We start from the raw sequence: 26,931 nt of genomic DNA, 5'->3' as shown, positions 1-26,931 counted from the left end.
GTTCAAAATCACAATTTATACTTTGACGTTAGACCGGAAGGGCCATGCAATGAATATATAAAAGATGCTCCGCGTTACTTACCCGTCATTACTGTGAACAGTTCTATAGGTTTACAAATATAGACTGTTGTCACCATGATCAATGTCCACATTCTTGTTTCTTATGTCTGTGTATATGAACTAAAGTCAACTGATCACGTAAGGAAATTACAATGAACCAATAATGATTTATCTAGAATTGTACGTTTATTGATTCCTTTTCGCATAAATGATTTGATTAATTAATTTAAACTGAATTGCAATGTGCTCAAAGGCGGGGGCTTTGAAGAACCAAGCGTCTCATTGTACTTTTTAGTTTCCTCTCATCCATCCATATGCTGCCACAATCTTCATATTTATATCCTAATTTTCCATTTCATTAACTGTGAGAAGGTGCAGTGTGCTGAAGCAACTTCTCTTACCTGGTGTGATGAATACAATGCATAGATGTGACACTGGTGCTCCCAGCAGGCCAAAATAAACAGTCTGAGTTATGTACACAAGGGCTCATTTGTCTTTCAGATCATTGCCACAATATGCTATAGTTCCTCCTCTCAGCCCCGACGACCCACCCCCACCCTCAGTCCTCACCCTTAATCTACTTTTTTTGCATACTGAAAATTTTGAAGGGGCAGCTCAAATCCCTGTCGCACTCAATAAAATATACCGTCACTGACTTTCATCCTGCACAACATTTTGTACTTTTGCATAGCAATTTGGGTAATTGGATTGTTGTCTTGTTTAAAAAATAATAATCCATTAATTTGTTGTGTACAAATAATAACGCAATGAAATGATTAAACATTTTTGTGGTTTCACCGTCATAACCGCCCTCCGAGGTAAGACGTAACTCCAAAGTGGCCCGCGTCAAAAATGAGTTTGACACGGCTGGTTTAAGAGTATAATGTCAGATTACCACTGCTATTCATTACATTGTTTGTGAGCATGAAGCTAATTAGACTTCATGCTCAGCTATGTGATTGTTTTAAATACCCCTCGTGTAATTCTCTTAGTTTTATGTTTAGTTTGACAGTAAATTTGAACTGGGTGTGACAATAAATAACTGAGTCTCTTTTGATGATTTAAAAAGAAACAAGGTTGGGCGTTATTGCAGCTTGACAAAAACCATGACCCTGTGACAGCAGACTCACTAACCCAGATTCAGAGATACAGAGCTCAAGTTCTGGAGTCCCTCCCACTGCTGCATCTATTTATAATTCACTCTATTGCCATTTTCCTCCCGTCCGTCACTTGTTGCTCTAGTTTTTTGTCATGCAGCCCCAAATAACTAACCCACCGTGGGTAGGCATGAATCTTTCCTTTGAATGTGCACATTATTTTACAATCTACTCCATGCTGTGAGGAGAGCGTTTTTGCCCGAGCCAGCTGGTGTTGCTAATGTAGGCCGAGGGCCCGCTTGTCAAGAGGCGTTCATGGAGAACTTGAACCCGACACAACTAACTGTCAAGCAGCTAAAGCAACGGTACCTGGATGCCTTGCAGACTAACAATGCCGAGGAGGTCCTCTGGATCCTCCGCATCAAGAAACTCGACATCGACACCGTTCTGGAAGTGGACGACCCCAGCATGGTCCTTGCCTCTTATAAACAAGGTAAGTCAAGAGAAATTCAGATGACGCAAGCAAGTCCAATATAAGATATGAAAAATCTATGACAGTTGCGTGCTTGATCAATGAAACATTTTATAGTGGATGGCAGGGTGGGGGTCACAAAGAGTTCTGTCAGTTATTCACTAGATGGCGATAAGGCTCCAGGAATCAAAACTACCAGAAACATATAAATAACAACATGCTTTCCTAAAACCAGTCGCTCATTAACACATTCCAAGATTATCATTCAGCTAAGAAAGAGGTTAATCAGTTCCGATTTGTGACAGGGTATTGGCTGCCAGGCTACAAACTAGAGAAGTCCTGGGCAATGGGTCTTCATGTTTGTGTGATGTACAACGCTTTGGAAACCGCACTGGTGCTCCTCGAGGAAGGCGCGGCCATCAACGGCATGCCCAACGGGAAGACGCCGTTACACGTGGCCTGCGAGGTGTCCAATGCCGACTGTGTGGGTCTGCTTTTAGCGCACGGGGCAAAGGTCAACAGCTTGTCCCTGAGTGGACACACGCCACTGCACTACTGCATCACCAAAGAATCCGTGACCTGCGCCAAGCTGCTCATCCTCAAAGGTAGGCACGTTGTCAAAATAGTCAACGGTAAATTTGACGGAGATTGATTCATTGTGTATTTGAATCCGAAATACTTTTGTTTTTTGCTCACGCAGGTGCGCAGGTGAGTCTACCCAGTCACAACAATGAGGAGGACACACCTTTACACGCCGCGGCCAGATTTGGGGTTGCGGAACTGGTGGCACTCTATTTGGCTCATGGAGCGCCTGTGGATTTAGTCAACTCTTTGCAAGAGACTCCCCTGATGACCGCCGCCTTTTGGGCTTTTGACACGAAAGAGCAAACCTACAGCCAAGATCACCATCTTGTCTGTCGCATCCTGTTGGACCACAAAGCGGGTTTGCATTGAGTGTCCTTCTCATCAATGAGTGTGCGTCTTGAGGCAGTACGATAGTTTGTTTCACTAGGGCTTTGTCTTTTGAAGATGTCAACCTTCAAGAGGAAGATAACAAAACAGCTCTTCACAAGGCTGCCTGGAACTGCGATCACATCCTGATGCGGATGTTGCTGGAAGCCGGAGCGGACGCCCGAGCCATGGACATCAACGGCTGCTCTCCCATCCAGTACCTCCTCAAAGTTACTGACGTAAGGCACACGGCCTTACACGAAAACTGCTATCAGCTGCTGCTCAACTACAACGCGGCCAGGATCTACCCACCCCAGTTTCATAAGGTACGGGAGACGCAGTGACGTGAAGCTGGAGCGCAAATCAAGTTTTTCAGTGCATCGCCCACGATCCTGCGGATTGTTTCCCATTGGAACTGACCTGCTTGGGTTGCGCCCTGTCCTGCGCAGGTGTTGCAGTCCTGCCATGACTACCCTAAAGTTGTCGAGATCATGGTCAACTCGTATGAACATTTAAAGCCGACAAGGAAGTGGAGATCTGCCATTCCGGATGATTGCTACAAGGTAGTATTCAAACTCTCAAGTTAGTTTCTTAACCGCTGCAGTCTTTTAAGTCGGTCTGTTTTGTCCTGTCGAATCTCAGCGAAACAAAGAATTCTACGACTCCTTGTTCGCTGTTTGCACCAACAGCCCACGCAGCTTGCTGCACCTGACTAGATGTGCCATCAGAGGCGGTATGGCGGTCTCGCGTGAAAGAGGAACGGCATTGCTCCCTTTACCGTCAAGTATTAAGAACTACTTATTACTGACACCAGAGGGGGTACTGTATTGATCCGGGTACATATCAAGATGGCTTCAACGGAGAACATTCAATATCTGTTGAGAGGGGAATAAGGAATGCATTTTTCAGAGTGTGTGAGATGCACGCGACGAGGATGTTCATGACATGTAGGGTCACAGTGTGGAAGGCCGGGAGGGAACCAAAGTGCGTTTAGTTTCATGTTTCTCGAAACCGGTATGCAGGTGAAATTTACCAAAAGGACAAACAAAGAATTACGCATGGAACAAATGACATCACATTTTTGTGTCGTCTTTTTCTTCCTTTCAGTTTTTCTGGTTATTGGTGAACTCCAACATTTGAAATAGAAATATAAGAAATGTCAGACATCCGGTGAAGATGAAATGTACAGTACATATCCACACTTATTAAAAGGTGTGCTTTTACAAGAATCTAGTAGGAGAAAGTGTTAACTCATTCAGTACCAGCCAATTCTAGACCAAGTCTGAATAGACGTTTAAAAACGTCTTTGGGAGTGAATGAGTTAAGTTACAAGGCAGTCTTAAAATGTGCTAAAAACCAGGCCTGACAGTTATAGAGGTAATGTGATTTTTTTTTGCCATTGTTATGACATAAATTCATTATAAAAATGAACTGTAGTACCATAACACCAGCAAACATGACAGTTTTGTAGAAATTACACATTTTGTTTGAAATCCTACCAAACCCTTTTGAAAAGGCTCATTGGTACATTTAATGGGACGCTGTAACGATATTGAAGCAAAGTCTAAGATCACTACAGCCTGCATATAATATTTAACATGACATATTTATCAGGACGTTTGCCCTTTGTCACGAGAAGGCACACTTGTTGCTACAGTAGGAAAGAGTGCATGCAAAAACAAGTCAATCCTTCACTTCCATTGGTAACATGTGACATCACATGCATTACAGTGCTCATTTTAAACAAGCGCATCGAGGCCTTCCTTAATGGAAATTAACATTCATTCGCATCTTCATGCTCACTCCTTTTTTGTAATCAGCAGTCAAAAAATCTTGGCTAGCTGGCACCTTATGTGCTGGTATTCTATGACCAAAAATGCCATTTTACTCAGGAGATTAAAATACTAAAACATAGTACCACAACTTTACATTCAAAGACGTCTAAAATACTCCAGTACAGTAGTATTATGTTCTTTACTGGGCTTGAAAGGATCTACAATCCTTTTTGAGAGTACAAATATACGGTATGATCATAGCACAGAGGTTCCCTTTCGGATTGTTGATGAGTTGGCCACAGTTGTCAATTTGAAATGACTTTGACGAGCTGGTGAATAACTGAGCAGGTCAACAGTCATTTACCAAAATAGTGTTTGAAGAGTGCGTTGATACGCGGGTTGAAATCCACCAAGTGGACCGAACCACCAAGTCATAATCTGAACAGAAATGGCCAAATAGTTTTGTCTCCCACTCCTCCTACCCCATTATTTACTCCACTACCTCCTTCAGTGATTCCTCTCGCTCCTGCCCAGTTTCTTTGGCTCCTTGCTGGGCATGCACCAGTCATCGGCCTCACTGCTGGACAGGTAATGGCGCAGGGCGGACTTGTTGAACACGGGGAGCCTCTCCACCGACTCGGAGGACAGCGCCTGTGAAATGGGCCCAACGTGTGAGGACCCTTATGCCTCTACGATTGAATAATAATAATAATAATAATAATAATACATTTTATTTGTGGCCGCCTTTCTAGAAACTCAAGGACACCTTACAACAAGCAGTTAAAATCACGAGTACAATGTTAAAAACAACATCAAATCAGAAAAAATAAATAAATACAACAAAAATAAATAAATAAATAAATAAAATAATGCCTTTATGATCTGAGTGAATAGGCTTGTTGAAACAGATGTGTTTTGAGGCCGGATTTGAAATGTGTTAGTGAGTCTGAATTACGAAGGTCAGCTGGGAGTGAGTTCCAAAGCTGGGGAGCAGAGCGACTGAAGGCTCTATTTCCCATGTGTCACTTTCATTGGAGGTGCCACTTTGCTATATGGGAACACGTCAAAAGGGTTTACACATAGTTTCTATATTAGCTATTTTACTAGTTTGTGAAAGCTGTGTTAAGACTGATGGAATGTGTTTGTTTCCACGACGTTGATACTCATACTGCCGCGTCATTAACGTAACATAATGCCCAACCCTTCACACAATTTCCAACTACCGTCTTGTGAGAACGCATCGTTTACAAAAGGGCACATCATCCGTTATCAGCTGCGAAGGGTCTTGTGTTACGTCAAAGCTGCGTACGTGATCGGAGGATGGTTATTTTGGATCGGGGAACCACTTGTGCTGTTGTCACCTTTAAGTAAATGACAGCTGACGTTCCGTAGCCCTCCATAGAGTAGAGCTGCAGGTCTCCTTGGAAATACTTGGCATAGAGACGGGAGATTGGGAGCCCATAGCCAAAACCAGCCTTCGAGGGGTTGAAGGAAAGAATAAAAGCATTAGAGGAACAAACCAGTTCTGTAAGAAGTGTTAAATCGTCTGTTTGCCCTGAAAAAGGGACTTGCAGTTGCAGTGGTTACATCTTGCCAGGTGCACTTGCATACATTTAGAACGGAATTTACAAGCAGTGCGCACTTAAAGTCTCACCAGGGGTGCGTTACGAGAGTTGTCTACATGTACAGGACTAGGAGCTGTGGAGTACATATAGCTGAAGAGCCGCTCAATCTTCCTCAGGGGGACTCCACCTCCTCTGTCTGACATCTAAAAATAGGCCGAGGGAATAAAGATGGCCTGTAAAGAAGAGTTCTGCGGGAGAAACTACCGCGTGAAGTCATTCACCTTGATAGTCAGGTCCTCTGTGCCCAGTGAGACGCGCACTTTGATGGCAGGCAAGGTTGGGCTCGTCTCGTGGGTTTCGACTGTTGCTCGCATTGCATTCTGACAGAGAACATGATAAAGACAGTTAGCGGGTGTGGCAAAACCAAAAGCTTTGCCTTTGGTTGCTTATTGTACCTTGAAGAGCTCAAATAGCATGTGGTAAAGATGCGATGGCACATAAACGATGTGAAGGGGCTGGTCTGGGCTTTTGGCTGTGCAACGTTCATGATTTAAAGAAAAAACAAATTAAAAGAAGAAATTTAGGTCAACCATTTTAATGCTACCTAAAATCTGTGGCCAATTGCCAAATATGACTGAATGCAGCAAAATATTTTAAATTCAATGGAACAAATGCTTCTTTCAGACTTACAGTTGACTTGTGTGACTTCCATATCTGGTGAGGTGAGGTAATACTGCTCACACAGCATCTTGGATGTTTCATAGGCATCTTTACATGGAGAACAATACAAGAAGCGTCTTAACTATTAAATCGCTGACTTTTCAAAGAGAGAAAGGGGAAATTAGAACGAGACAATGTATACAAAGTAGATGGTGCATTTATTATGCTTCCTGCCTTAAGTGAACCGGTTAACCTCACATACATACTCAATAAATCCCAGCCATAAATGTAATGATAACATCTTTTGACAGTCAACCCTTTATGCAGACTATAAAAACGTGATTAAATAGTCTGTGCGAGCACCGCGCAAAACAGATGACACATTCAGTGTAAGCGTGTGGAAAACAAAACCGAGGACCATTATTCATTACCTTTTACGACCTCCACGACATCACAAGTTGGATCAATGCTCCCGATATGCTTGGGGTGTGCCGGGTTGACGCTGCCGTCGAAGATTAATGCTACATAACACAAAAACATTTCGAAATATTCATGCACATGCACAACTCTAATATTACAGTAGAGAGCTTTACTGCTACAAAAATCCGACGGATACTTGAATATTGCACCTGAACGTAAGGCAAGTGTGAGGGTGAACTCACTGATAATCACCAAGTGCTATACTGACTGTGCTGGTTCATGAGCATTCGCGTGGAGATGCGACTCATGTAGAAGCGGTCCAGAAAGTACTGCACGTTCTGGTTGGTCACGGGATCCACGCCAAAGGCCTCCTTGAACTCCACCACGCCCTGAGCCATTGTGGGCACCACGTTGTTGTGTCGATTGCGGACTTTAATCAGAGTTTGCGTGAAGCTGAGAACAAAAACATGATGGATGTACAGTACTGTATGACTATGGAAGCTACGCTGAGAAATGAATAGTTAGCCAGCTAAAATAAAAATGCAGTGTAAATACTGCAGGCGAAGCTCTATTTGTAGAATATGGATTTGTTAAGTTCTATAATAATTTTGGAGGATTCGATTCCAGCTCCGGCCTCCCTGTGTGGAGTTTGCATGTTCTCCCCGGGCCTGCGTGGGTTTTCTCCGGGTGCTCCGGTTTCCTCCCACATTCCAAAAACATGCATGGCAGGCTGTTTGGACGTTCTAAATTGTCCCTGGGTGCGAGTGTGGGCATGGATGGTTGTTCGTCTCTGTGTGCCGTGTGATTGGCTGGCAACTGATTCAGGGTGTCCCCCGCCTTCTGCCCGAAGACAGCTGGGATAGGCTCCAGCACCCCCCCGCGACCCTAGTGAGGATCAAGCGGTTCGGAAAATGGATGGATGGATGTTTACAGTGTAATATAAAAACAATTACTATACTTAAATGATGGCACCGGTTCAATAGCAACAAAGTGGACTGTGTGCGCGCGTATGTGTGTTTGATATAAATGGCTTACCCTGTCAGGATGTCCTTATCGTCTGGATCTTTCTCTAAAAATTCCACTAGCTCCAACAAACTCTGTGAATACCTATGAGCAGCAAAAAAAAAAAAACACGTTCGGATAGTTACAACGCGCAACAGATGTAAAAACACTGAAAATACAGTTTGTCACATTATAAGCATTTGGAGTACATGATACATAAAGTTGAACATGTATATGCGGGCCAGTAAATGTTGAAGACTGCAGCTTGCAGAGTCACACGCTCGAGTGTTGAGAAAGTAGGTGAAAGGTGAACAATGCAATAACGTCTGTCTTAGACTGCCCGTCAAGTGACCCTCACTTTATTTCCTGTCATGGAAACATCTGGTTGACCTAGAAGCATATTTTCATACTATGAGCAAAACCACCATAGTCACCTTGGTTGCACTCCACATCAACAGTGCATCAACAGACATCAACAGTGCATCAACAGCACGTACTGCACAACACAGAAAGTCACAGTGCAAGCGGGCATGAGGGCCAAATATATATACGTGCGACACATGCCGTGAAGCAAGTCGGGGGAGGTGCACTGACTGACCTTTTCTCGTTGAAAATACTGTACGTCATGTGACTCACGCAGAAACGCAGCAGATAGTGATGACAAAATAACTGTCAAACTGGAACAAAGTCTGTCGTGGAGGATTGCTGTCTAATGTGTTGTTGTTATTTCCTGGCACATTACTAGGATATCAGACAAAAATCAAAGTTAGACTAGTTAAGAAAAATAACCATGCTCATGCTAAATTTACGTAACGAGTAGTAGTTAAAAGGTCAAGCGTCACGTAAACTTGGCCAAACATCTTTTGAGTAATACTTAGGGCTATAAAATATTTCAAGCATAGTTTCACTAGTTTTTTTATTGCAACCCACCCAGGTTCATAAAATTCACACCCAGCTATACACCAGTGTGAGTGGCACTGCAGCCAAAGTGAGTGAAGTGTCTTTCCAAAGGACACGATGACACATGACTCGGACAGAGCGCGAAGTGAAGAGTGGGCCCAATGGCTACTGGGCGCCCCGCTTTAACCTCTGAGCCAGGGCCATCCCGACATGCATAAACTTGCCTTTTTGGAGGTCATGGTCACTATCAACAAAACATTTGTGGCACAAATAAACATAATTTGTATTGTATTAAAGACACCGTCTCTTGTCATGTGAAAAGTTGAAAGAACGATGTGGGAAACTGATTGTGTTATCAAATTTGACACAGATCATGAGGACTATGTCACATGCACGTAATGACAGTTAGTTGATGGAGGAATGTTTGATACGGTTTGAAGTGGTCGTTGGAAAGTATTATGAAATTGGAGCATTGGAATTAAAGTGCTTAATAAGGCATCCTGACTGGCTAGCTTGAACTTCTTCCAGTCTACTTAGCTACATAAAGAGTGTATCACAACGAGGCTGAAGAGAGTGCTTTTGACCTTGAAGATGGGAATTTGGGCTGTATACTTCTCAGACTCTGGATGCAATATTGGGCATAAAAGGAGAATGTATTTGATGTGTCCTACCAACTTGTGAGGAGCTTCAGAGAAGGAGTGCCGAGGAGCTTGTCCGGGAGAAAATCAATTTCCTTCATGATGTTAGCCAGCCTTACAGGGAGCTCCTGCCTCAGGAACACAAACGAGGTCTTCTCACATGCATTGGCAGAGCCTGTAGTCACATGGGTAAAACAAAACAACTTAGCAAACAAACTTTGGCCTGATTCTGTCAAATGATGATGGAGCTCCTGTTCCAAAAGACCATAGATTGAAGAATTGTGCAACTTCTGATTGCAACCTCTCAAGGGCAGCTGTGCTTTCTGGCACAGGTGCAAAAGTCTTTGTGTCTATTTCTGCGCTCATTCCGAGTACTATACATGAAAAAAATGACACTATCTGAAATAGTTAAAAAACACCTTCTGAAAGAGGTTAGCTCATCTTATTTGAAGACCCCCGGCAACATAATTAACTGTCCTGGAAACACTTACCGAAGTCAATGAATTGCTTCATCGACAAAGGCGACGGGGAGAACTTTGAAAACCTCTCCACTTGCTTCGGTATTCCGGCCACTGAGCTGTTTTTCATGAGAAACTGTGCGAACTTCATTGTTGCTGTCCCGAAAGAGCCCAATTGACACGAACGCCCCTTCCCTCAACACACTCCAGTTTGCCGCTTTTTGTCTAGCAAACACACAGTGAAAGAAGGCTCTTAGTTAACATTGCCAATTACATGCTGAAATTAGTAATGCATGTACATTACTTCGTCCGCGGCAGTGTCCGCCTCGCATGATTTGATCCACCAAAAATGATGTTTGGACCGGACTGTAGTTGGGCGGAGACGACGAGATTGACATAAAATCACACCAATGGCGGCCATGTTCGCAAGGATTGGGAGGGACAGAGGGTCGTCAAGAAACAAACTAGAGCCCATCGCAAACCAATAAACCACAGCCTCCCCCACCGGCAGAACACTTCAAGTACATACACGAGTTGTCTTTATTTACAAACAAAACATTACGTTATATTGTCAAAGTATGCCCCATTAATGCGCTTGCTCGAATTATAACGTTGTCGTACATCTCCCAGAGACCGAATTACCTGCAGTCAATGAAATAAATCAATGCGCGGCTCTAAATGCTCCCGTTTTGTTAAACCGATCGCAACAGATGCACCGAGTCACCGTTGATGCTCGATGAAATCATCGATATGTAAAATGACCATACCGGCACGAGAAGCGCTGACGTGCTGTCATAAATGATGTATGAATATCTGCACACCGGCTGAACTTGCTGTCACCGTTGAGGCAAAACTCTGCAAGGGTTGCCATCTGCATGCTACGAGTACTATTATTGATGTGCTAGTTGTTAACGAGTACATATGTACAATATCACTAGTAGCAGTAAAAGTGCAGCTTTGCCTCAATAGTAACATGTTTGTGTGTGTGCATTTTAGTCATCCCATTACATTAAAAAAAAATACTAATTAAATAATTAAAGAGCAGGCGCGGATAGGGGAAACTCGGCAATATGATTGAAAGGTAAAATGACTTTGATCGGCACGAGAAGCTGTGAAGGATCTCCAATTGCGTTCTTGGAGTGTCCAGAAGATGGCGGCGTAGCCAACGCCAATACAAAAAGCACAGTCATTTACTTGAAGAGTCCAGAAGATGGCAGTGTAGCAAAGGCCATGACAATAGGGACGGTTCTCGTCTCGTCCCTCTTCCTCAGCATCAATCTTTTCCTCCGCTTCTGGACCTCCACCTGCCTCTTGTCGTATTAGAGTCACCGTCATCTGAAATGCACCGTTTCAGCCGCTGCCATCCGTAAGCTTCGCCGAACGGTTCGGAAGACCAGTTTGGTGCCTTGTTGAACGCCCTCTGTTTAAATGACATTTAGATAAAGGATGTGTTGAAACCTCGGGGCGTAGCAGTGAGACTGCATCTTTTGCCGTGACACATCATTATCAACGCGAGTGGACAAGGTAGGAAGAGAGCGTGTTTCTAATTGTAATATAAATGCATGCAGACCATTACAATTAATTCTCAGGCGAGATTTAGGTGACTGATGTTTGAGCTGCGAGCTGTGGGTTAACGGCCACAGACGTGGTTGTTAACATCTGCCTTCTGCTGGCGTTGCATTGTAAATGGCTTTTGTATTTATCCTATTCCGATCATGCATTTGGTACTGTATGCTGTCAGGTAGCATTTGATGCAGGGTCATGGTTTAACTGCAGAGTGAAATTATAAGCGTTTTCTTGATGCAAAGCGATGTTGACTTCGTTGTTTCTGAAAGAAATGTCTCAGTCTGATCATTGTGATTCAATAACACAGTGTCATACCCCTAAAAGCCCCAGTAGAAGACCATGTCGGACAAAAGTGACCTAAAAGCAGAGCTGGAGCGCAAGAAGCAGCGCCTCGCCCAGATCAGGGAGGAGAAAAAGAGAAAAGAAGAGGAGAGGAAGAAGAAAGAGGGAACCAAAAAAGTAAGTCAATCGCGCCGCATTGAAGTTTACGCACCTGCACCTTTGAATTTATTTTTGGATTCTCCTGTGCAGGCAGAGAGCCAACAGAAGACGGAGGCGACTTCAGAGGACTCAGACTTGGACCGCAAGCGCCGAGAGACGGAGGCCCTGCTGCAGAGTATCGGCATTTCACCCGAGCCTTCTTTAGGTCTGGACCTCCTTGATCGATTTAATGACAGCATGCTGTAAAGATACAATATTTTGTCGGTGCAGTATTGAATCTGGCTGGCTCACAAGTCTCTATACTGTATGAGTGTATCATCTTCATGTGCTCATTTCAAATTGATGAGTTGGACTCCCAAGAGTGTCTTACAATTTCAGTTGGGTTTCAGAAATGCTGTTCCCTTGTGGTCGAATACTGTAACAACGCCTCATAATCGTGAAGCCATCTTCCAAGTTGACCTACAGCATTTTTACACTTTTAACAGTGAATGCAAAACGGGGCCAACCGATGTCAGATTTTCATAAATATGTATTTTGCAATGCAAAATTTGCATTTGTATATTTTTCAGTGCCAAATCTTTTATCCCCGTCGAAATCAATGAGCACGCCAAGTGAAACGGAGAGCCAGGATTCAGCTGATAGCGGAGCAGCGGGCAGGTACGGCACAAGTTCGACTTGAAAAGTTCTAACGTGGATGTCACAAAGCCATTGCTTCATTTCGGAATTGCGACCCATCATTCTGAACATGACATTTTCTTTTGATTTCAAAGCCTCATGCACCTCAAGAGCGAGCTAGCAAAGCGTTTCGGATTGGCAATAATTTTGCCTCATCTTTTATTTTGACATATATTCTTCTCTGTCTTGTGTGAATTGCATCACAGATTTAGGTAAGAATGTGTCGAACGTGGTGAAGGTGTGGTGTTTTGCACGTGACCACATTTGCCATCGTGTCTGTAATTTGATGACCGGTGGAAGACGTGCACTCACCTCAGCTGCTATTGATTTTCGACAAATTCAGTCGCTTTTCTTCTGCATTTTGCACATTTTGGCTGCAGCTAACTGTTGAGGTGAATGTGAGAGTCATCAATACAAAGTGGTATGTGTCACACTGGTGCCGCCAGGGGTGGAGTTGGGCTCCAAAATCGTAAAGTTGCCAGCGTTGACAATTTTGTTTGGCTTTTCGGAAATCAATTTGACAACTTGAGTAAGTTACCTCCAGTCCCACGACCCCTCCTGGACAACAGTGCCGTCGTTTTGAGCATCTCCATTTGTGGCTGTGTGTGCTTGTGTTCCACTTCATAGGTCAGGCTTGTCGGAGGTACAACGCTCAAGGTAAGCAAATCCCTCGACAGCCACGGGCACCAACAGGAATCCACCTATCGTGTGGCAATCATCATTTATCGGATCAAAACACAGCGGTTGACAGTTTTCCCTTTTCATTCCTTCGCATTTTGCTCGTGACTTTTTTTCTCCAGCCCCGATGTCTTCCTCAATTTGTAAAGATCGCCGACGCTTGAGCCTTATCGGGAATTGACAGTCTGTGTCTTCACGGATAGTGTAAAAACAGCCATTCTGGCAGGTTAATGAAATGGCACAGGCTGAAGGTCTGATGGGTGCACTCAGTGGCCCTGAAAGGTATCATCAAAACAAGAAGTGTTGCGTTTCATAAAAATGGAAGGTCTCAGCGCCGGCTTGCCTTCACACAAGTAACTTTGTATTTGCTTCGGTATGAAAGACTCCTCTGCAGCTTTTCTCATGATCATCATTCATGGCAGGGGGGTTCATCATATCTGTCAAACATGTTCACGCCAATCAAAGATGGATTTGATGTTGACCTTGAAGGCGGATAAGTCAATTATAAAAGGGGGTATTAAAAGTCTCGTCGTTTCAAGAACCATTTTTTTGTGATATAAAAATTGTGAAGATAAAACCTTTCAAAACCTTTTGCACCGTGTGATCTATAACCTATATAAGCCATGTCAGGTGAGCCGAAGCCTGTCACAAATGTGGAAAGGTCAGAAAAAGGCTACAAGAACAACTAAATTCTCTTTGGGGTGAATCAGAAACACCCGGAATGGCGGCAGGTTTGTGCTGACTGCCGCTGAACATGAGTTTGAATGTGACTTCTTAATTCTCAACAGGCAGCGTGTCATAAGAGGGTGTGTACACTTATGCAACTACTTTATCTCAGTTGTTTATTTTTACTTCACATTTTTTTCCATCCTCGGATGAATTGTACAGGTTGTACAACACAATAATGGTGGCGATTATTTTTTTAAATGATTTATCCGTGACGTTTTGTTTTTTTTTAATCCCAATTATAGCTTGTTGATGACATGTATGCTCTTTTACCCCCTCTGTTGGTGATGTCAGGACCTTGCAGTGGGACACAGACCCCTCCGTGTTGCAGCTTGAGTCAGATTCCGAGCTCGGGTATGTCATCTAAAAACAAAACAAAATATGACTTCAATTTGACGGTAATGAAAGCTGTTTTGAGTGTCTCCATCATTCCAAGAAAGGCACCTTTCTCTGTGAACCAGGCGGAGGATGCAGAAGCTGGGGGCCTCCAAGATCACACAAGTTGACTTCCAACCCAAAGAGTTGGTCTTGTACAGCAAGGAGACACAAACGCCGCACACTGCCCATTTATCTGAAGGTGAACATTTGTGTGTGCATGACATTAAACAAACATTTTTTGCTGACATACTTCCAAAAAGTTTTAGGTTCAAACTAACTTTTTTTGGTGGGGGGGGGGGGGGGGGGGATTTAGAGATTCACAGGGTTTAGCGGCGCACCAAAAGTTAAAAGCCAGAAGTTTCACGTTGCAGTAAACTGTCGACTTTGGGTGGTTGAATTTGATACTTCTTTGGTTAGCCAAGTTCACAGCCTGTAAACCTGCAGTGACATAAAGATCTCACAAAAACAGAGAGGAGGCCAGTAAGACAATGTCTGCCTGTCATTTGTTGTGTCTTCAAACATAGCATTGAATGGTTCTGACTCCTGGTCATAAGTAGAACCAGAATGATCGGTTGAAAACTGACCCAAAAATGATTCCCGATGGATTTTGGAGCGCTTTAATGTTGTGTGTGTTACAGGCAAACTACGAACTACATTTCTGTAACGGTGTTTACATTTTCATCGAGGCGTGTGAGGTTTTGTGAGTGCCTGCATGTTAAAAACGTTTTCCGCACTATTCTGCACAGCAGTGTTTAAACACATCCATATGGGCAACACCACGGTTTGATGTTCCACAAGATTTTGCAAAGTGGAGCACTGGAGAAGTACATTAACTTATTTTACTACCAGTTTTTTAAAAATTCAGTAATTTAATGAAGTGACAGGTAAGGTTAGGATAAAAAAAATATATATATATATATATCGATCTGCGGCCCGGTAGTCCAGTGGTTAGCACGTCGGTTTCACAGTGCAGAGGTACCGGGTTCGATTCCAGCTCCGGCCTCCCTGTGTGGAGTTTGCATGTTCTCCCCGGGCCTGCGTGGGTTTTCTCCGGGTGCTCCGGTTTCCTCCCACATTCCAAAAATATGCATAGCAGGCTGATTGAACACTCTAAATTGTCCCTAGGTGTGAGTGTGAGTGTGAATGGTTGTTCGTTTCTGTGTGCCCTGCGATTGGCTGGCAACCGATTCAGGGTGTCCCCCGCCTACTGCCCAAAGACAGCTGGGATAGGCTCCAGCACCCCCCACGACCCTAGTGAGGATCAAGCGGCTCAGAAGACGAATGAATGAATGAATATATCGATCTTTCCAGCATCCAATTTGTTAGTTTGAACGTTCAGCTCCAATTTTTATTTAACTTTTAGCAATACATTTATATCATTAAGTACATTATTTTTTTTTTTGTATATTTAAGCGGGGTGTTAATGTTCAGTATGTCAGAAAGAGAACATCGGTCTGGTTTTTGATTTACAGTTAGACCTACTATGCTCCTGTATTTTAATGGTAATCATGACGGTGGTACTTGTGAGAACCACTCTCCTAGACCGTGGCACAGTACCCCCCCCCCCCTCCAAAAAAATGTTTAGGATTGTAACAAAATGTTAACGGCATATTTTATTGATACAGCTATATTCGATATTATGATCGTGCAGATGTACCTCATATTCTGTCCAGTGCAATCGTACAAAGTATATTGTAGGCCTCTGCACACATTGTATTCACATGTTATTTAGTGCCTCTGCATGTGGCGCTGATCTATTCCTAGATCTGTCAAGGAAATAGGAGGGGCAAACGTGGGACGCTGATGAGGACAGATGTGCGTGCGTGTGTGTGCACGCGCATGTGTGTGTGTGTGTGTGTGCGTGCATGCTTGGTGGTTGCTGATCGAGGGGGCACTGGAATCCACACCAGACCATCTATTATAATGACAGGAAGCAGGAAGTACAACCCCTACAGTCACATGGCCGCCAGCTGCTTAGCAACTCGAGGGAGGAAGATAGAGATGATATGGAGTGACTGTTTTTGTGTGTGTGTGTGTGTGTGTGTGTGTGTGTCTGAACATCTGGGAGCCAGAGCTGGGCCGTACTGGTCTACTGTGTTTTGACCCTAGCCTTAGGAGACCTTTCTTTACAGATGACTACAAAGTGAGTGTGTGTGAAGAAAAGATGGAAAAAAAACTGATGTTGCCACCTGTCTGTATTTCTGGCTGTCTGGCCATATGTTTGTTGTTGATTACACAGTAGTGACTCGTATCACAAAACAACACATTCAAATATACAGTGAAACTCCTCTACAACGAAACATACATGTGCGAAAATAACCCTAGTGTGAAACAATCTTCATGCATTAAAGCCTTTCCCTCCTTTCTGCTTCCCTCTACAACAAAAAGCCCCCGTAGTGTAATACAAAATCATTTTCTCCACCGTTGGCTTGCAATGAGGTCCACTACGACGAAAACAAGCCTGCCGCAAAAGTCTGATCCAACACACTGCCACAGCGATTCCTACTGCTTAGCCAGCAAACGGCAACAGCAACCACCACACTGGTTTACACATGCGCAGTAGTACAGGAATTATTTGTTATTGTTAGTTTCAGACGCAGCACGAACGTTGCGTTGCTAAAATGGCTCCCAAAAAAACAGACCTTTGCAGACCAAGGAGTTCAGAAAAGAAAAGCGTTAACACTTGAAGACAGGATAAAAGTAATAAAAATGAAAGATGGAGGAAGCAAAGTAAAAGACATTATGCAAGAAATTGATATAAGTGAAAGTGAATGCTGATCGTAAATTTCGCACATTTTTTCTTTCTATGCTGGCTATATGAAGTGTCAAATAAGTGTATGCTCATACTTATGCACTCTTGGAATAAGAATAAAGAGTACACATATATGTTGTGTGTGTGTTTACATCTGAGATTACATTTGCTATAGTGAAAAGTCCCCTGTTGTGAAACATTTCTTGCTGCAAACATGATTTCGTTGTAAAGGAGTTTCACTCTATAACTTTCAGCCCTTTCATGTATAATATGACGTTGTGAATCACTCAATTCAAATTTTATGTCCATATATATATATGGAGCGATTTGATTTGGTTTGATTCGATGCACTCTCATCTTTTAAATCAAAATAGAATTTTCCGATTCAATGCCCCCACCCCTATATTGCATATGATGCCAGTTGGCCAGTTGTCTGCAGAGACTTTGATCGTGCCATACTTAGGTCAGTAGTGGCGCTCGGTTGTAGTTTTACAATATGGAGAGGCTGTTTGGAGGAATGATAGTGTGGGAGAAAACCAGCTGCTCTCCGCAGACAGCGTAGTTTAATGATGGTGGTGCAACCAAAAGAGGTGGTTCCATTGGTTTGACATGCTTGCTCCATGTGCATGTCCACACGCAAGTGTGACTGGTGTCAACTTCTGACCTCTCTAAGAATAGCCCAAGCATGATCTCTACTGAATGTTATCTAGGCCAAAATTCCCCTGATCTAAATGGGATGAAAGAAAAACTCCAATATTGACATTGAGTGCATTTTATAACCACTAAGTGCTGATGTCTGACTCCGAGAGTCTCATGGCTTTGTCTGCTCATGAACTTTTGACCTCTTCCACAAGTCGTCTGTCTATGTTTGTGCGCCGCAAGTTTGTTTGGGCCTGAACGCTGATTTGAAGTCGATGCGTGTTCTTACATGCATGTACGGCACAACGTTGTGTCCTGAATTTTCACATTTGGGTTTAAGTGTATCAAGTGTGCGCACGAGACTTTCTCTGAAACCGTTCAACGATGAGACTTGTCACTTCCCGAGACCAATTGGATTCTCTATAATCATGATGAGTAGCTGTCTATGTGTGCTCCTTTCCCCAATAGCCGCTCAGCCATCGGTCTGTCCCGAGTGTCCATTGTGTTGGTCAATAGAATTAGCCCCAGTCACGGTTAGCTTCGGTTATTTACAGTTTTCTTAATGGATTTGAATGGGCAGGCTTGTCGTCAAGGAAGCGCACTTGCGCACTTGCCTTGGGCCACGGAAGAAAAATAAAGCGGGCTCTAACAGGGTCCGTGATAGTAACCTAATATAGTGAGGTCAAACAAAGTGTGAGTGAATGGTAGTCTGTCCGTGATGAAAGTTTTTTTTTTGTTAAGAACCTCATTTGAAAGGATTTGCTTTCCATCGTAAGCACACAATGCGTTTGTTATGGTCTTGTTAATTTTGTCATTCATACATTTCTGTATTTTAAATCCAAACACAACTGGCATAAAATATGGCAGGGTCATACCTTTTGACTCATCCTCAAGACGGACACAAACCGGGAATGGCGCATCCTGTTCAGATCGCTTCCAAAGTGGAAATCCCCAGAATCTGGATATCTGGCAAAAGATTTGAAGTGCTTTTTACTCACAGTGTGGTGGAATGAAAAGTGACAAACAGTATAGATTAGGAGAAAATAGTCCTCTCAGCAAAGCTATATAGAAAGTGGTTATGTCATTCATGTGTGGTACTACTGTATATGATTCTATATCCTGCATTTTGGATTGAAGCGGAAAAAAATCACCATAAATGACTCACAATGCTCCATTTCTTGGTATAAATATTTGCGCTTGTAATCAAAAGGTTTTGCCTGCTTCGCAACTTCCCACAATACAAAGTCACCATTGTTATGTTGTTACCAGCAGGTTGTTGGCACCTTCTCATTGTCACACCTCAAACAAAACGCAGAAAATAAAGACCACAGCCTTAAAAAAAAAAAATAATAATAATTTTAAAAAGTGCCGTCATATGTCCAAGATCCAATAGCGATTTCCTGTGTTCACCTGCCACATTTCAAGCCACGCTTTAAGTCTGGATACAATTAAATGACTATTAGTTCAGAATGAAGGATTGTATAATGCGGCATGAACAATTACAGCATTATTTTTAGATATTTTTTTTTTTAGTTGCATATCTGTAATTGAAGCGACTTTTTGGAATATTTAATGCATTTTGACACATTTGCGCCGACCAAGAGTTGACGTCATTAAATCACAACGTGGCCAACTTTTCGATGTAACAAAGACTTGTTTCTCCCCACTCTCAAACCTTCTTTGGACCAGTCAGTCCCCACTTGGCCGTGACCACAGTTAAATGCAACTACTTCAAATCAAGCGATCCCAGTCTGCAGATGACTATCGTGTGCGGGTATTTCTACTTGGGATGTTGGCAGCACGATGGAAAGGTCAAGGAAATTGAAGGCTGCTTGCGAATGCAGTTGCGCACGTATCCGTGTGTCCAGGTCAGCGTGGGTGCAGTGTGAATGTAGCCTACTTTAATTGGTTCTGCTCAGTGGTGCCTTAAAAGACCTGTAATTGGCCACATTGGTGGCCATGAAAATAAGAGAAAAAGCAAAAGTGAGAATCTGGAAGAAAAAAAAATGACTGCGGTGTACATTCTTCTATTAATATGATCAACTTGGACTGAAATGTTGGGTCCACTATTGATTCGACTGTATGGAAGAAAACTACAAAACGGCTCGCAAACACCGTAGCTAGGAGTCACTTTGCAGCCCGAGGACCACCGGACTTTCAACACACTGGCGGAAACGCCGACTTATGATTCCATCAGTAATTGTTTGCAGTGAACCAGAGGCGGGCCATCAGCAAAACAGTTCTCTGTGTGTGTTCTAATGTGATATTGCACGTTTGGAAAATCCCTCGTTGGGGTTAAAAGTTCACAGGGTCTGCAGACATGTTTTTGTATCTGTCTATACGACTCGCTTTCTCTCTTATCATGTTTTTCTGGAACATTAGTTTTCACGGTCTGTACAACTTCGGTGGGATAGTTGGTCAGTAATTCGTTCCTTAACGTACATTCGCGTGGAACTGGCGATTGCCCGTACAAGATGGGCAAGGAGTGTTTCTAATGCCAAGCGCCCGTAAGGAAACACGTTTGATGATGAAGAGAAGTGAATTTCATCAATGGAAAGTCAAACGTGAGGCCGAGTGGGAAGTAAAATGCTAGCACACATTTGCATGCTGGCAAACCGACGACCCATATCCGAAGCTCGACTGTAATCCTGTCATGGATCAGTCCCACGATCTGAACGGCAAACGTGTGAAGTTGTTCTTTTTTTTTTTTAAGACAGTTTACCACAATTGACAGTGAAACCGCTTGTACTGGTAGTTTGGAACCGTTTTTTAAAACTTCATTTGAAATGCAGGAAGCTAACTGCTATTTTATGTCGACTCTAGCCAACATCGTCGTTCACGCGCGAGTCCACGAAAAGAATTGATTTCATCTGCTGCTTTTGTCCGAGACATGATCAGTCGGGAGAGTCCGACTCGTGCCAAACGCTCACGAGGTTGCCGCGCTCAAAAACGCACCGTGCCAATACACTCACTGTGTCCAGTGAAACCGACGATGCGTTCGAATCATAGTGAATGTAACACACGCCCCGTCAATATGAAACAGACATGTGGGCTTTGTGGCCACTTTTCAAGGTTCTGCAAAGAGGAGTGCGGTTTCATGAGTTTTGTATGGTTAGGTAGTACTTACTGTATATGTTTCAGTATCTGGGTGTATGCAGCCACATATGGAAGCAGTTCTCTCTTACATTGTTGTTGTTCCAGCCAGGCTGCTACAACAGGCCGCATGCTTGTACGTGCGTGTGTGTACTTGTGTTTTCTGAAGGCAGAATTCACATGGAGGGTAACCACAGCGAGTGTACCCAGAGGAAGCCGAACAAAATGTCCTCTGTTGTTTGACTACAAATTCACTGAACGGAAAGCACATGTAGCAAATGTCACGTTTGGTTTGAGGACTGACGAACGTTTTGGGAGACCGGGAGCGGGCCCTGTGCTCCTGCGGCTATATAAAGCGGTGCTTCTTGCTCCAGAACTGAGCAGAAGTCCCAAGTTTTGATATGAGAGAAAAGTGATGTCTTTCACGAGCCTCGTGGCATTCTGAGGCAGTCACAGATGATTGCGAGTTTCCCCTGAGAGCACCATATACGATGCCCTCTTTATCGTTGTCACTCTCCAATTTGCTCTGGCAACTGTCTTCTCAATCATATTTGCCATCTGATGAGAAGAGATGTGGAGGGATAAGATTCAATTGTTTTTTTTTCCAGTTCTCAGTTTTGCTCCCCCCCAAAAATTACCTTGAACTTAAATTTTTCACATAAGCATGTCTATTTGTGTGTAAAACAACAGTGGGCCCAGGACATGTGCCTGGGTGGTCAACCGCACTTGCACTACAAGTTCACCTCAATTCTCCAGAGGTTTTTATTGAAGAGGGTTGACGGTTCACTGCCACAGCCAGCCTGCAGCCCATGGCCAGTTCGATGTTGACAAAACCTTTGTTTAACCTGCCCGTGGTTTTATTTTTACACGTTTTGCTTCGGAAATGACGCTTAAGTTGGGGAATTGTTTAAAAATAATAATAATAATAATAAAATAACAGCTTAACTGCCAACGTAAACAATCTGCCTGTGGTTTCTTGGGAAAAAACATTAGAAATGTAATATGCATTGAAAATGAACTGTTCTAGCGGCAACGGATCCAGGGCTTAATTTCCAAATCATCATCATGGTTTATGGCTTGCCACTTGAGCGCAAAGAAATGCGATGACTGTGCTTCTGCACAGTGTGGATTGACTTGAACATGGCATTCCAGAGGTCTCCAGTAGGGGGCACTCTTGGCATATAAAGCATGCTCAAACGTGCCCAAGACTGTGGCAAACTCAAGTGTCAAAGGTTTTGACAAACGCGATTACATTTAACCACTCGTTTAGCATTTAAAACGTGGTTTCGCACTCAATAGGTAAAACGTATGAACGCATTCATACCGAATGTTTCTACTGTTTATGTGATGAATATTGTTCATTGAACATTGCACACCAAGTCCCGTCTTTGGCTGACGCTTTCAAATTGGTCGCTTGGCCTTGAAGTCCGATTACCATAAGACACACGAAGATGCAAATAGCTGTATTTCTGAGTGACACAAAGCGCCTAACCTGGCATCGAGTCGATGCCGCGGCTGTGATTTTATGTAAGGCATTTCTGTTGCGCCTTCTCTCGCTTTCTCTGGTTCTATCCCGATTTGACAGTTTGGAAAGTTTGAAGTCATGGGTTTTAATCAGGGCCTTGCGGCTGGGCTCAGAGCATGCCGTGATGCGGTATGATGGCTCAGTTTGAAGATGTGGGTCTGGGTCCGAGCCAAGCTTGGGTGCCACTGCTTGAGAGAGAGAGAGGGAGGGAGGAAGGGAGAGGATGGGAAGACATAGTGGGGCAGAGAGAGAGAGAAAAAAAGATAGCAGAAAGAATCGGCGGGCTCTCACAGCAGCGTCATCCGCAGACCACCAAAGGACGGAATAGAGTGCTTTAATGGAATCTGGTGATGTGCGGGGCAGGCACGTGTGCATGCGACGTCGACACGTACAAACTTTGTCCACTGTGCACGCACGCCCTCCATTGTTCTGATAAGTGGGAAGAAACGTGGTGGTGAGATGAACTAATTAAATCATCGTGTGGGGTTGGGTCTGAGCAGATTTGCATCAGGTTCTGCTGCTGGTGAGTGGATGTGGGGGGAGGGACAACTTTGGATGCTACTCTTGTTGCAAGAGTGACTTGATGTACCGCACTCAGCGAAGGATTAAACATATGGAAGGCATTGAGAATCAACAAGGTCTTAGTGATTAAGTGTGAGGATTAAAAAAATATATATTTTTTCAGAATAGCTCTCTCTCTCTTTTTGCTCTCTCTTTATAGTCTGTGTCACTTTCCATTACCTTGTCTCACAATGGCTGTTGAAGATATGAAAACCCGACTTCGATTTCTTGAAAGCTACAAAAAGAAAAACAAAAAAGAAATAAAATGTCATGGTATTCCATTTGGGAAATCTGCGTTGAACGCATACATACAGGATTTTCCGACAACATTTTGAGCGATAGCCTCATTCATTTAACGTGACATTTGTGGAGTCGGTACTTGTAGTACAAGGATTAAATTGCGTTAGATTGAATGAATAAAAATAAAACAATCACCCTGTTGCATGGGGGTTATAAGTAACATGTGCTTGAGTACAGAGGATGGCGTGCACATGCGTCTCTTCAACAATGAGACTTGTTCTCGCTGAGGTTATTGTGTGCGCGCGTGCGCGAGGGGGTGCGCGTGTCGTGCCACGGCCACATTAGAAAAGCCTTTCAAGTCGCCGTGGCTGTCTCCTACTCCTCTGCGTCGTGCTTGTGTTGTGGTCTGCTGAGCAGCCAACGTCCCAGGACCCCTGTGAACTGTTTATGTGAGCGTGCCTTGATGAATGCATTTATGACCCCCCCCCCCACGCCCCCCAAATACATCTGTCCTATTTCCGCCACCACCACCACCCCTCAGAGTAACTTTTTATTGCGATTGAGGGATTTGAGATCTGTCGAGATTACGGATTTTGCAGAATCCCGTCAGTCCGATTGTCCCCTCGGCGGTGACACACCGTTGCTTCTGTTCCGTCGAGTCCGTGAGCACTCGACGGACTTACTTTCGAGTCAACTATTTACTTTGCGTCAACTTAACAAATATCCATCCCTCCAATTTCGAGACTGCTCGCTCACCTGAGTGTTTTGCTCCGGGATCTATAGTTGACAGCCGTCTGGTCCTGGATTAACCGCCTCCTCATCCAGCATCACGTGGGTTTGCCTCAAGCACACAACACGCAGGATGAGACGTTAACTTCAAAAGAAAATAAATTCGGCGAGTTTTGAAGATGCAAGTGTAATGTGAAAACCATGGGAGATGACAGCATGAGATGACATTAGGTCTACAATAACGGCAACGGCAGCGTGGATATTGGGAACGAAGAGGTTCATAAAACTGAAGGCACGGCGAGTGCGGGTGGTGGTATGCATGGTGAGCAGAGAGCAAAGATGGGTTGGGGTCTTGATGCAGAGAAACATAGACCACCTCTTGAGTAAAGAGAGAGCCAATGAAACCAGAAGTAGAGTTCACAGTGGTGAGCGTCTAGCTGGTGGAGGACTTTCTGAAGCTGATCCATGTCGAACATCTCCGTAAATGTAGTAAATATAGTTCCCTTTCCTCCTGACTTTCATCATTTACGTATCAGCGACGAGGTCCTACAAAATTTCTCAGGGTCACTAGTCACACTTCGGCACACATGAACGTATGTTTCCGTCCGAAAGAAATAACTGTGATAGTTTTGGTGCGGGATTGTGACAGAGGAACTTGATGTATGGCATGGCAAATGGCAGCAACATCAACAATTCCTTCATGGGAGAACCGGACTGTCAAGGCATCAAGTGAGGTAACCCCTCGGCTATGAATCACGCCGGCTTGCACCAGAGGCCTGTGGTCCCTGAGCTGTGACAGTTTGATCGCCCCTCAATGTGGTCGCTCTCTCTTCTCTTCTCGCTCCTCCCATCTTCCGCACCACACATTCCAAACCACTGGCCTGGACATGACAGGGTCAAGAAAATAGGACAGACATAACAGAAGAAGAAGGAGAGGATACCGCGAAAGGGACTTTGCTTACATGACTTTCCACAGTCGGCATGCCGTTTCCCTGAATTTGTGAAGTTTGCAACTTAGTCACTGACCAAAGCAAACTAGGACATTGGCATTGGGGAGCGCATTTAGAACATCTTAGTCATCTCCTGAGCGCACACCGAATGGAAATGATATGTCAAGTACAGCGGAACCGGGAGTTGCAAACGTCCCTTTTTGATGAACAATTCGGTTCGGCACAAACGTTGAAAAAAAAAATGACCTCTGTTTACGTATTGTTTTCGATATACAAACGGCTTTGACATGAACGAGCAGATGGATCCATGTCGTGTATCCTCTCCATTCGTAGCAACATGCCTAACTAACGCATTGCGGCAAACTGAAAATCACTTAGATCTCTGCAGCATAAATCGTAAAACCATTGCATAGGCGGAAGTTACGCCCACATATCCTTGATCATCCAATCGCAAATCTAATAGCGGTTGCATTTGTGAATGACATGGTAGCCTAAAAGAAATCACCCAAAAATGTTGTCAAAAGGGGGGAAAAAACTGTAGTCCTCCTCCCAGCGTAATTAGAATTAATAAGTAATTCATTCATTCATTCATTCATTCATCTTCCTAACCGCTTGATCCTCACTAGGGTCGCGGGGGGTGCTGGAGCCTATCCCAGCTGTCTCCGGGCAGTAGGCGGGGGACACCCTGAATCAGTTGCCAGCCAATCACAGGGCACACAGAGACAAATAACCATCCACGCTCACACTCACACCCAGGGACAATTTAGTGTGTTCAATCAGCCTGCCATGCATATTTTTGGAATGTGGGAGGAAACCGGAGCACCCGGAGAAAACCCACGCAGGCCCGGGAGAACATGCAAACTCCACACAGGGAGGCCGGAGCTGGAATCGAACCCGGTACCTCTGCACTGTGAAGCCGACGTGCTAACCACTGGACTACCGGGCCGCCCGAATTAATAATTAATTCATTCATTCATCTTCCGTACCGCTTGATCCTCACTACGGTCGCGGGGGTGCTGGAGTCTATCCCAGCTATATTTTTTTTAATTATTTTATTTGTTCATAAAGTATTAGTGTATTTCCACTTAGTTATATATTGCATTATATTTATTTAAAGAACAAAGTGGTAAAAAAAAAAGGTATGCACGATTTAGCTTGGGAGCTGGGACAGATTAACTACATTTCCATTTATTTCAACGGGAAACATTACCTTGATTTCTGAACATTCCAAGTTACAAACGGGCTCACGGAACCAATCGAGTTTGTACCTCGAGGTTTCACTGCACATCAAAACATTTGTTCTGAGCTGGATTTCAACAAGCAATGTGAGACGATTCTTTTTTTTATTTTTTTATTTTTGGGATACGCAATAACAATGACGAATGAGATGTGTTGCCTTGGATAGCAGTGCCAGAGAGGTCATTATCAGCTTAGGCATGTCCAAGTGCTTAATGCACAGTTCATCAGCAGCAGGAGCAAGCTTTAAGTGAGTGGTTTAACATTGCCCCGGGCCGTACTCCAGCTGAGTAAAACACACCCTGACACTGTGTGTGTGTGTGTGTGTAGATGGAGGAAGGATCTCACATCTGAGAGTGTGATGTAGTCACTTCCTTCCACTGGACTAAGCGCGTGTTGTCACTTTGACCTGGCGCCAGTTAACCCCTCAGCACCCTTGGCACTGTGAGCTAGGGGCATGAGCGTGTGTGTGTGTGTGTGTGTGTGTGTGTGTGTGTGTGTGAGTGAGTGTGTGTGTGAGTTGGCGGACCACAGGTGTCTGGCCACATCGTCAGAGCGATCGTCGAAGAGGCCCCCCATTCCCCTGACTCTCAGCATCTGTTTCAGGGTGAGGCCGCAAGAGAAAAGAGGAGGGGAAGTTGGCAAGGGTTACCAATACACAGCCCGGGGGGGGGGGGGGGGGGGGGGGGGTGATCGCGGGGGAGGCTTCGGGGGATCAGTAGCTGACAAGCAGGTGTCTGTGTT

At 44.0% G+C, this 26,931-nt stretch overlaps 3 protein-coding genes across 18 annotated transcripts in view; 2 read left to right on the top strand and 1 right to left on the bottom strand.

The window, feature by feature from the left end:
• Positions 1-1,314: 1,314 nt before the first annotated feature.
• On the top strand, positions 1,315-3,537 carry asb4 (ankyrin repeat and SOCS box containing 4). The gene is made up of 6 exons (XM_052072207.1): positions 1,315-1,650; positions 1,935-2,234; positions 2,330-2,572; positions 2,659-2,906; positions 3,030-3,143; positions 3,223-3,537. Exons 1-6 carry the CDS (start codon positions 1,365-1,367, stop codon positions 3,409-3,411), a joined length of 1,380 nt encoding a protein of 459 aa, XP_051928167.1. The 5' UTR covers positions 1,315-1,364; the 3' UTR covers positions 3,412-3,537.
• Positions 3,538-3,653: 116 nt separating this feature from the next.
• pdk4 (pyruvate dehydrogenase kinase, isozyme 4) lies at positions 3,654-14,657 on the bottom strand. 6 transcript variants are annotated; one of them, XM_052072208.1, is made up of 14 exons: positions 14,529-14,657; positions 13,219-14,447; positions 12,058-12,245; positions 10,032-10,223; positions 9,574-9,715; positions 8,036-8,107; positions 7,269-7,453; positions 7,012-7,101; positions 6,611-6,688; positions 6,376-6,452; positions 6,202-6,300; positions 6,010-6,123; positions 5,717-5,830; positions 3,654-5,006 (listed from the first exon to the last, which is right to left on the bottom strand). In XM_052072208.1, the coding sequence occupies exons 4-14, from the start codon at positions 10,147-10,149 to the stop codon at positions 4,863-4,865; spliced, it is 1,233 nt and encodes a 410-aa protein (XP_051928168.1). In that variant the 5' UTR covers positions 10,150-10,223; positions 12,058-12,245; positions 13,219-14,447; positions 14,529-14,657; the 3' UTR covers positions 3,654-4,862. The 6 variants fall into 6 exon arrangements, 4 of the variants coding, with proteins under 4 accessions (XP_051928168.1, XP_051928170.1, XP_051928169.1 ...); XM_052072210.1 differs by having other exon boundaries at positions 12,064-12,245; XM_052072209.1 differs by lacking the exons at positions 12,058-12,245; positions 13,219-14,447; positions 14,529-14,657 and adding an exon at positions 11,193-11,331.
• The window catches only part of LOC127604852 (cytoplasmic dynein 1 intermediate chain 1), a 34,132-nt gene continuing 18,417 nt past the window's right edge, over positions 11,217-26,931 (top strand). For 2 of the 11 annotated variants that reach the window (XM_052072196.1, XM_052072195.1), the window contains exons 1-7: positions 11,313-11,522; positions 11,872-12,023; positions 12,096-12,210; positions 12,575-12,673; positions 13,313-13,337; positions 14,379-14,438; positions 14,546-14,661. In XM_052072196.1, coding sequence (XP_051928156.1) covers positions 11,904-12,023; positions 12,096-12,210; positions 12,575-12,673; positions 13,313-13,337; positions 14,379-14,438; positions 14,546-14,661 — 535 coding nt within the window. In that variant the 5' untranslated portion in view covers positions 11,313-11,522; positions 11,872-11,903. Of the gene's footprint in view, positions 11,523-11,871; positions 12,024-12,095; positions 12,211-12,574; positions 12,674-13,307; positions 13,338-14,378; positions 14,439-14,545; positions 14,662-26,931 lie in introns of all 11 variants that reach the window. The other 9 variants (XM_052072201.1, XM_052072199.1, XM_052072200.1 and 6 more) reach the window with 7 other exon arrangements.

This window comes from Hippocampus zosterae, chromosome 7, assembly GCF_025434085.1.
Source record: "Hippocampus zosterae strain Florida chromosome 7, ASM2543408v3, whole genome shotgun sequence".
NCBI classification, from domain to species: Eukaryota; Metazoa; Chordata; class Actinopteri; order Syngnathiformes; family Syngnathidae; genus Hippocampus; species Hippocampus zosterae.
Note: the sequence above shows the minus strand (reverse complement) of the source record. Positions and strands in the feature narration are given on the sequence as shown.

What these genes read in the sequence shown, in the direction of transcription:
- asb4 (XM_052072207.1), top strand. Translation starts at nt 1,365, where the DNA reads ATGTGCACATTATTTTACAATCTACTCCATGCTGTGAGGAGAGCGTTT. An exon ending in CAAGCTGCTCATCCTCAAAG is followed by an intron (nt 2,235 to 2,329) that starts GTAGGCACGTTG and finishes TTGCTCACGCAG; the next exon opens with GTGCGCAGGTGAGTCTACCC. An exon ending in CCTGTTGGACCACAAAGCGG is followed by an intron (nt 2,573 to 2,658) that starts GTTTGCATTGAG and finishes TGTCTTTTGAAG; the next exon opens with ATGTCAACCTTCAAGAGGAA.
- pdk4 (XM_052072208.1), bottom strand. Translation starts at nt 10,149, where the DNA reads ATGAAGTTCGCACAGTTTCTCATGAAAAACAGCTCAGTGGCCGGAATA. An exon ending in AATGCTCATGAACCAGCACA is followed by an intron (nt 7,102 to 7,268) that starts GTCAGTATAGCA and finishes TGTGTTATGTAG; the next exon opens with CATTAATCTTCGACGGCAGC. An exon ending in ACTCTCGTAACGCACCCCTG is followed by an intron (nt 5,831 to 6,009) that starts GTGAGACTTTAA and finishes AACCCCTCGAAG; the next exon opens with GCTGGTTTTGGCTATGGGCT.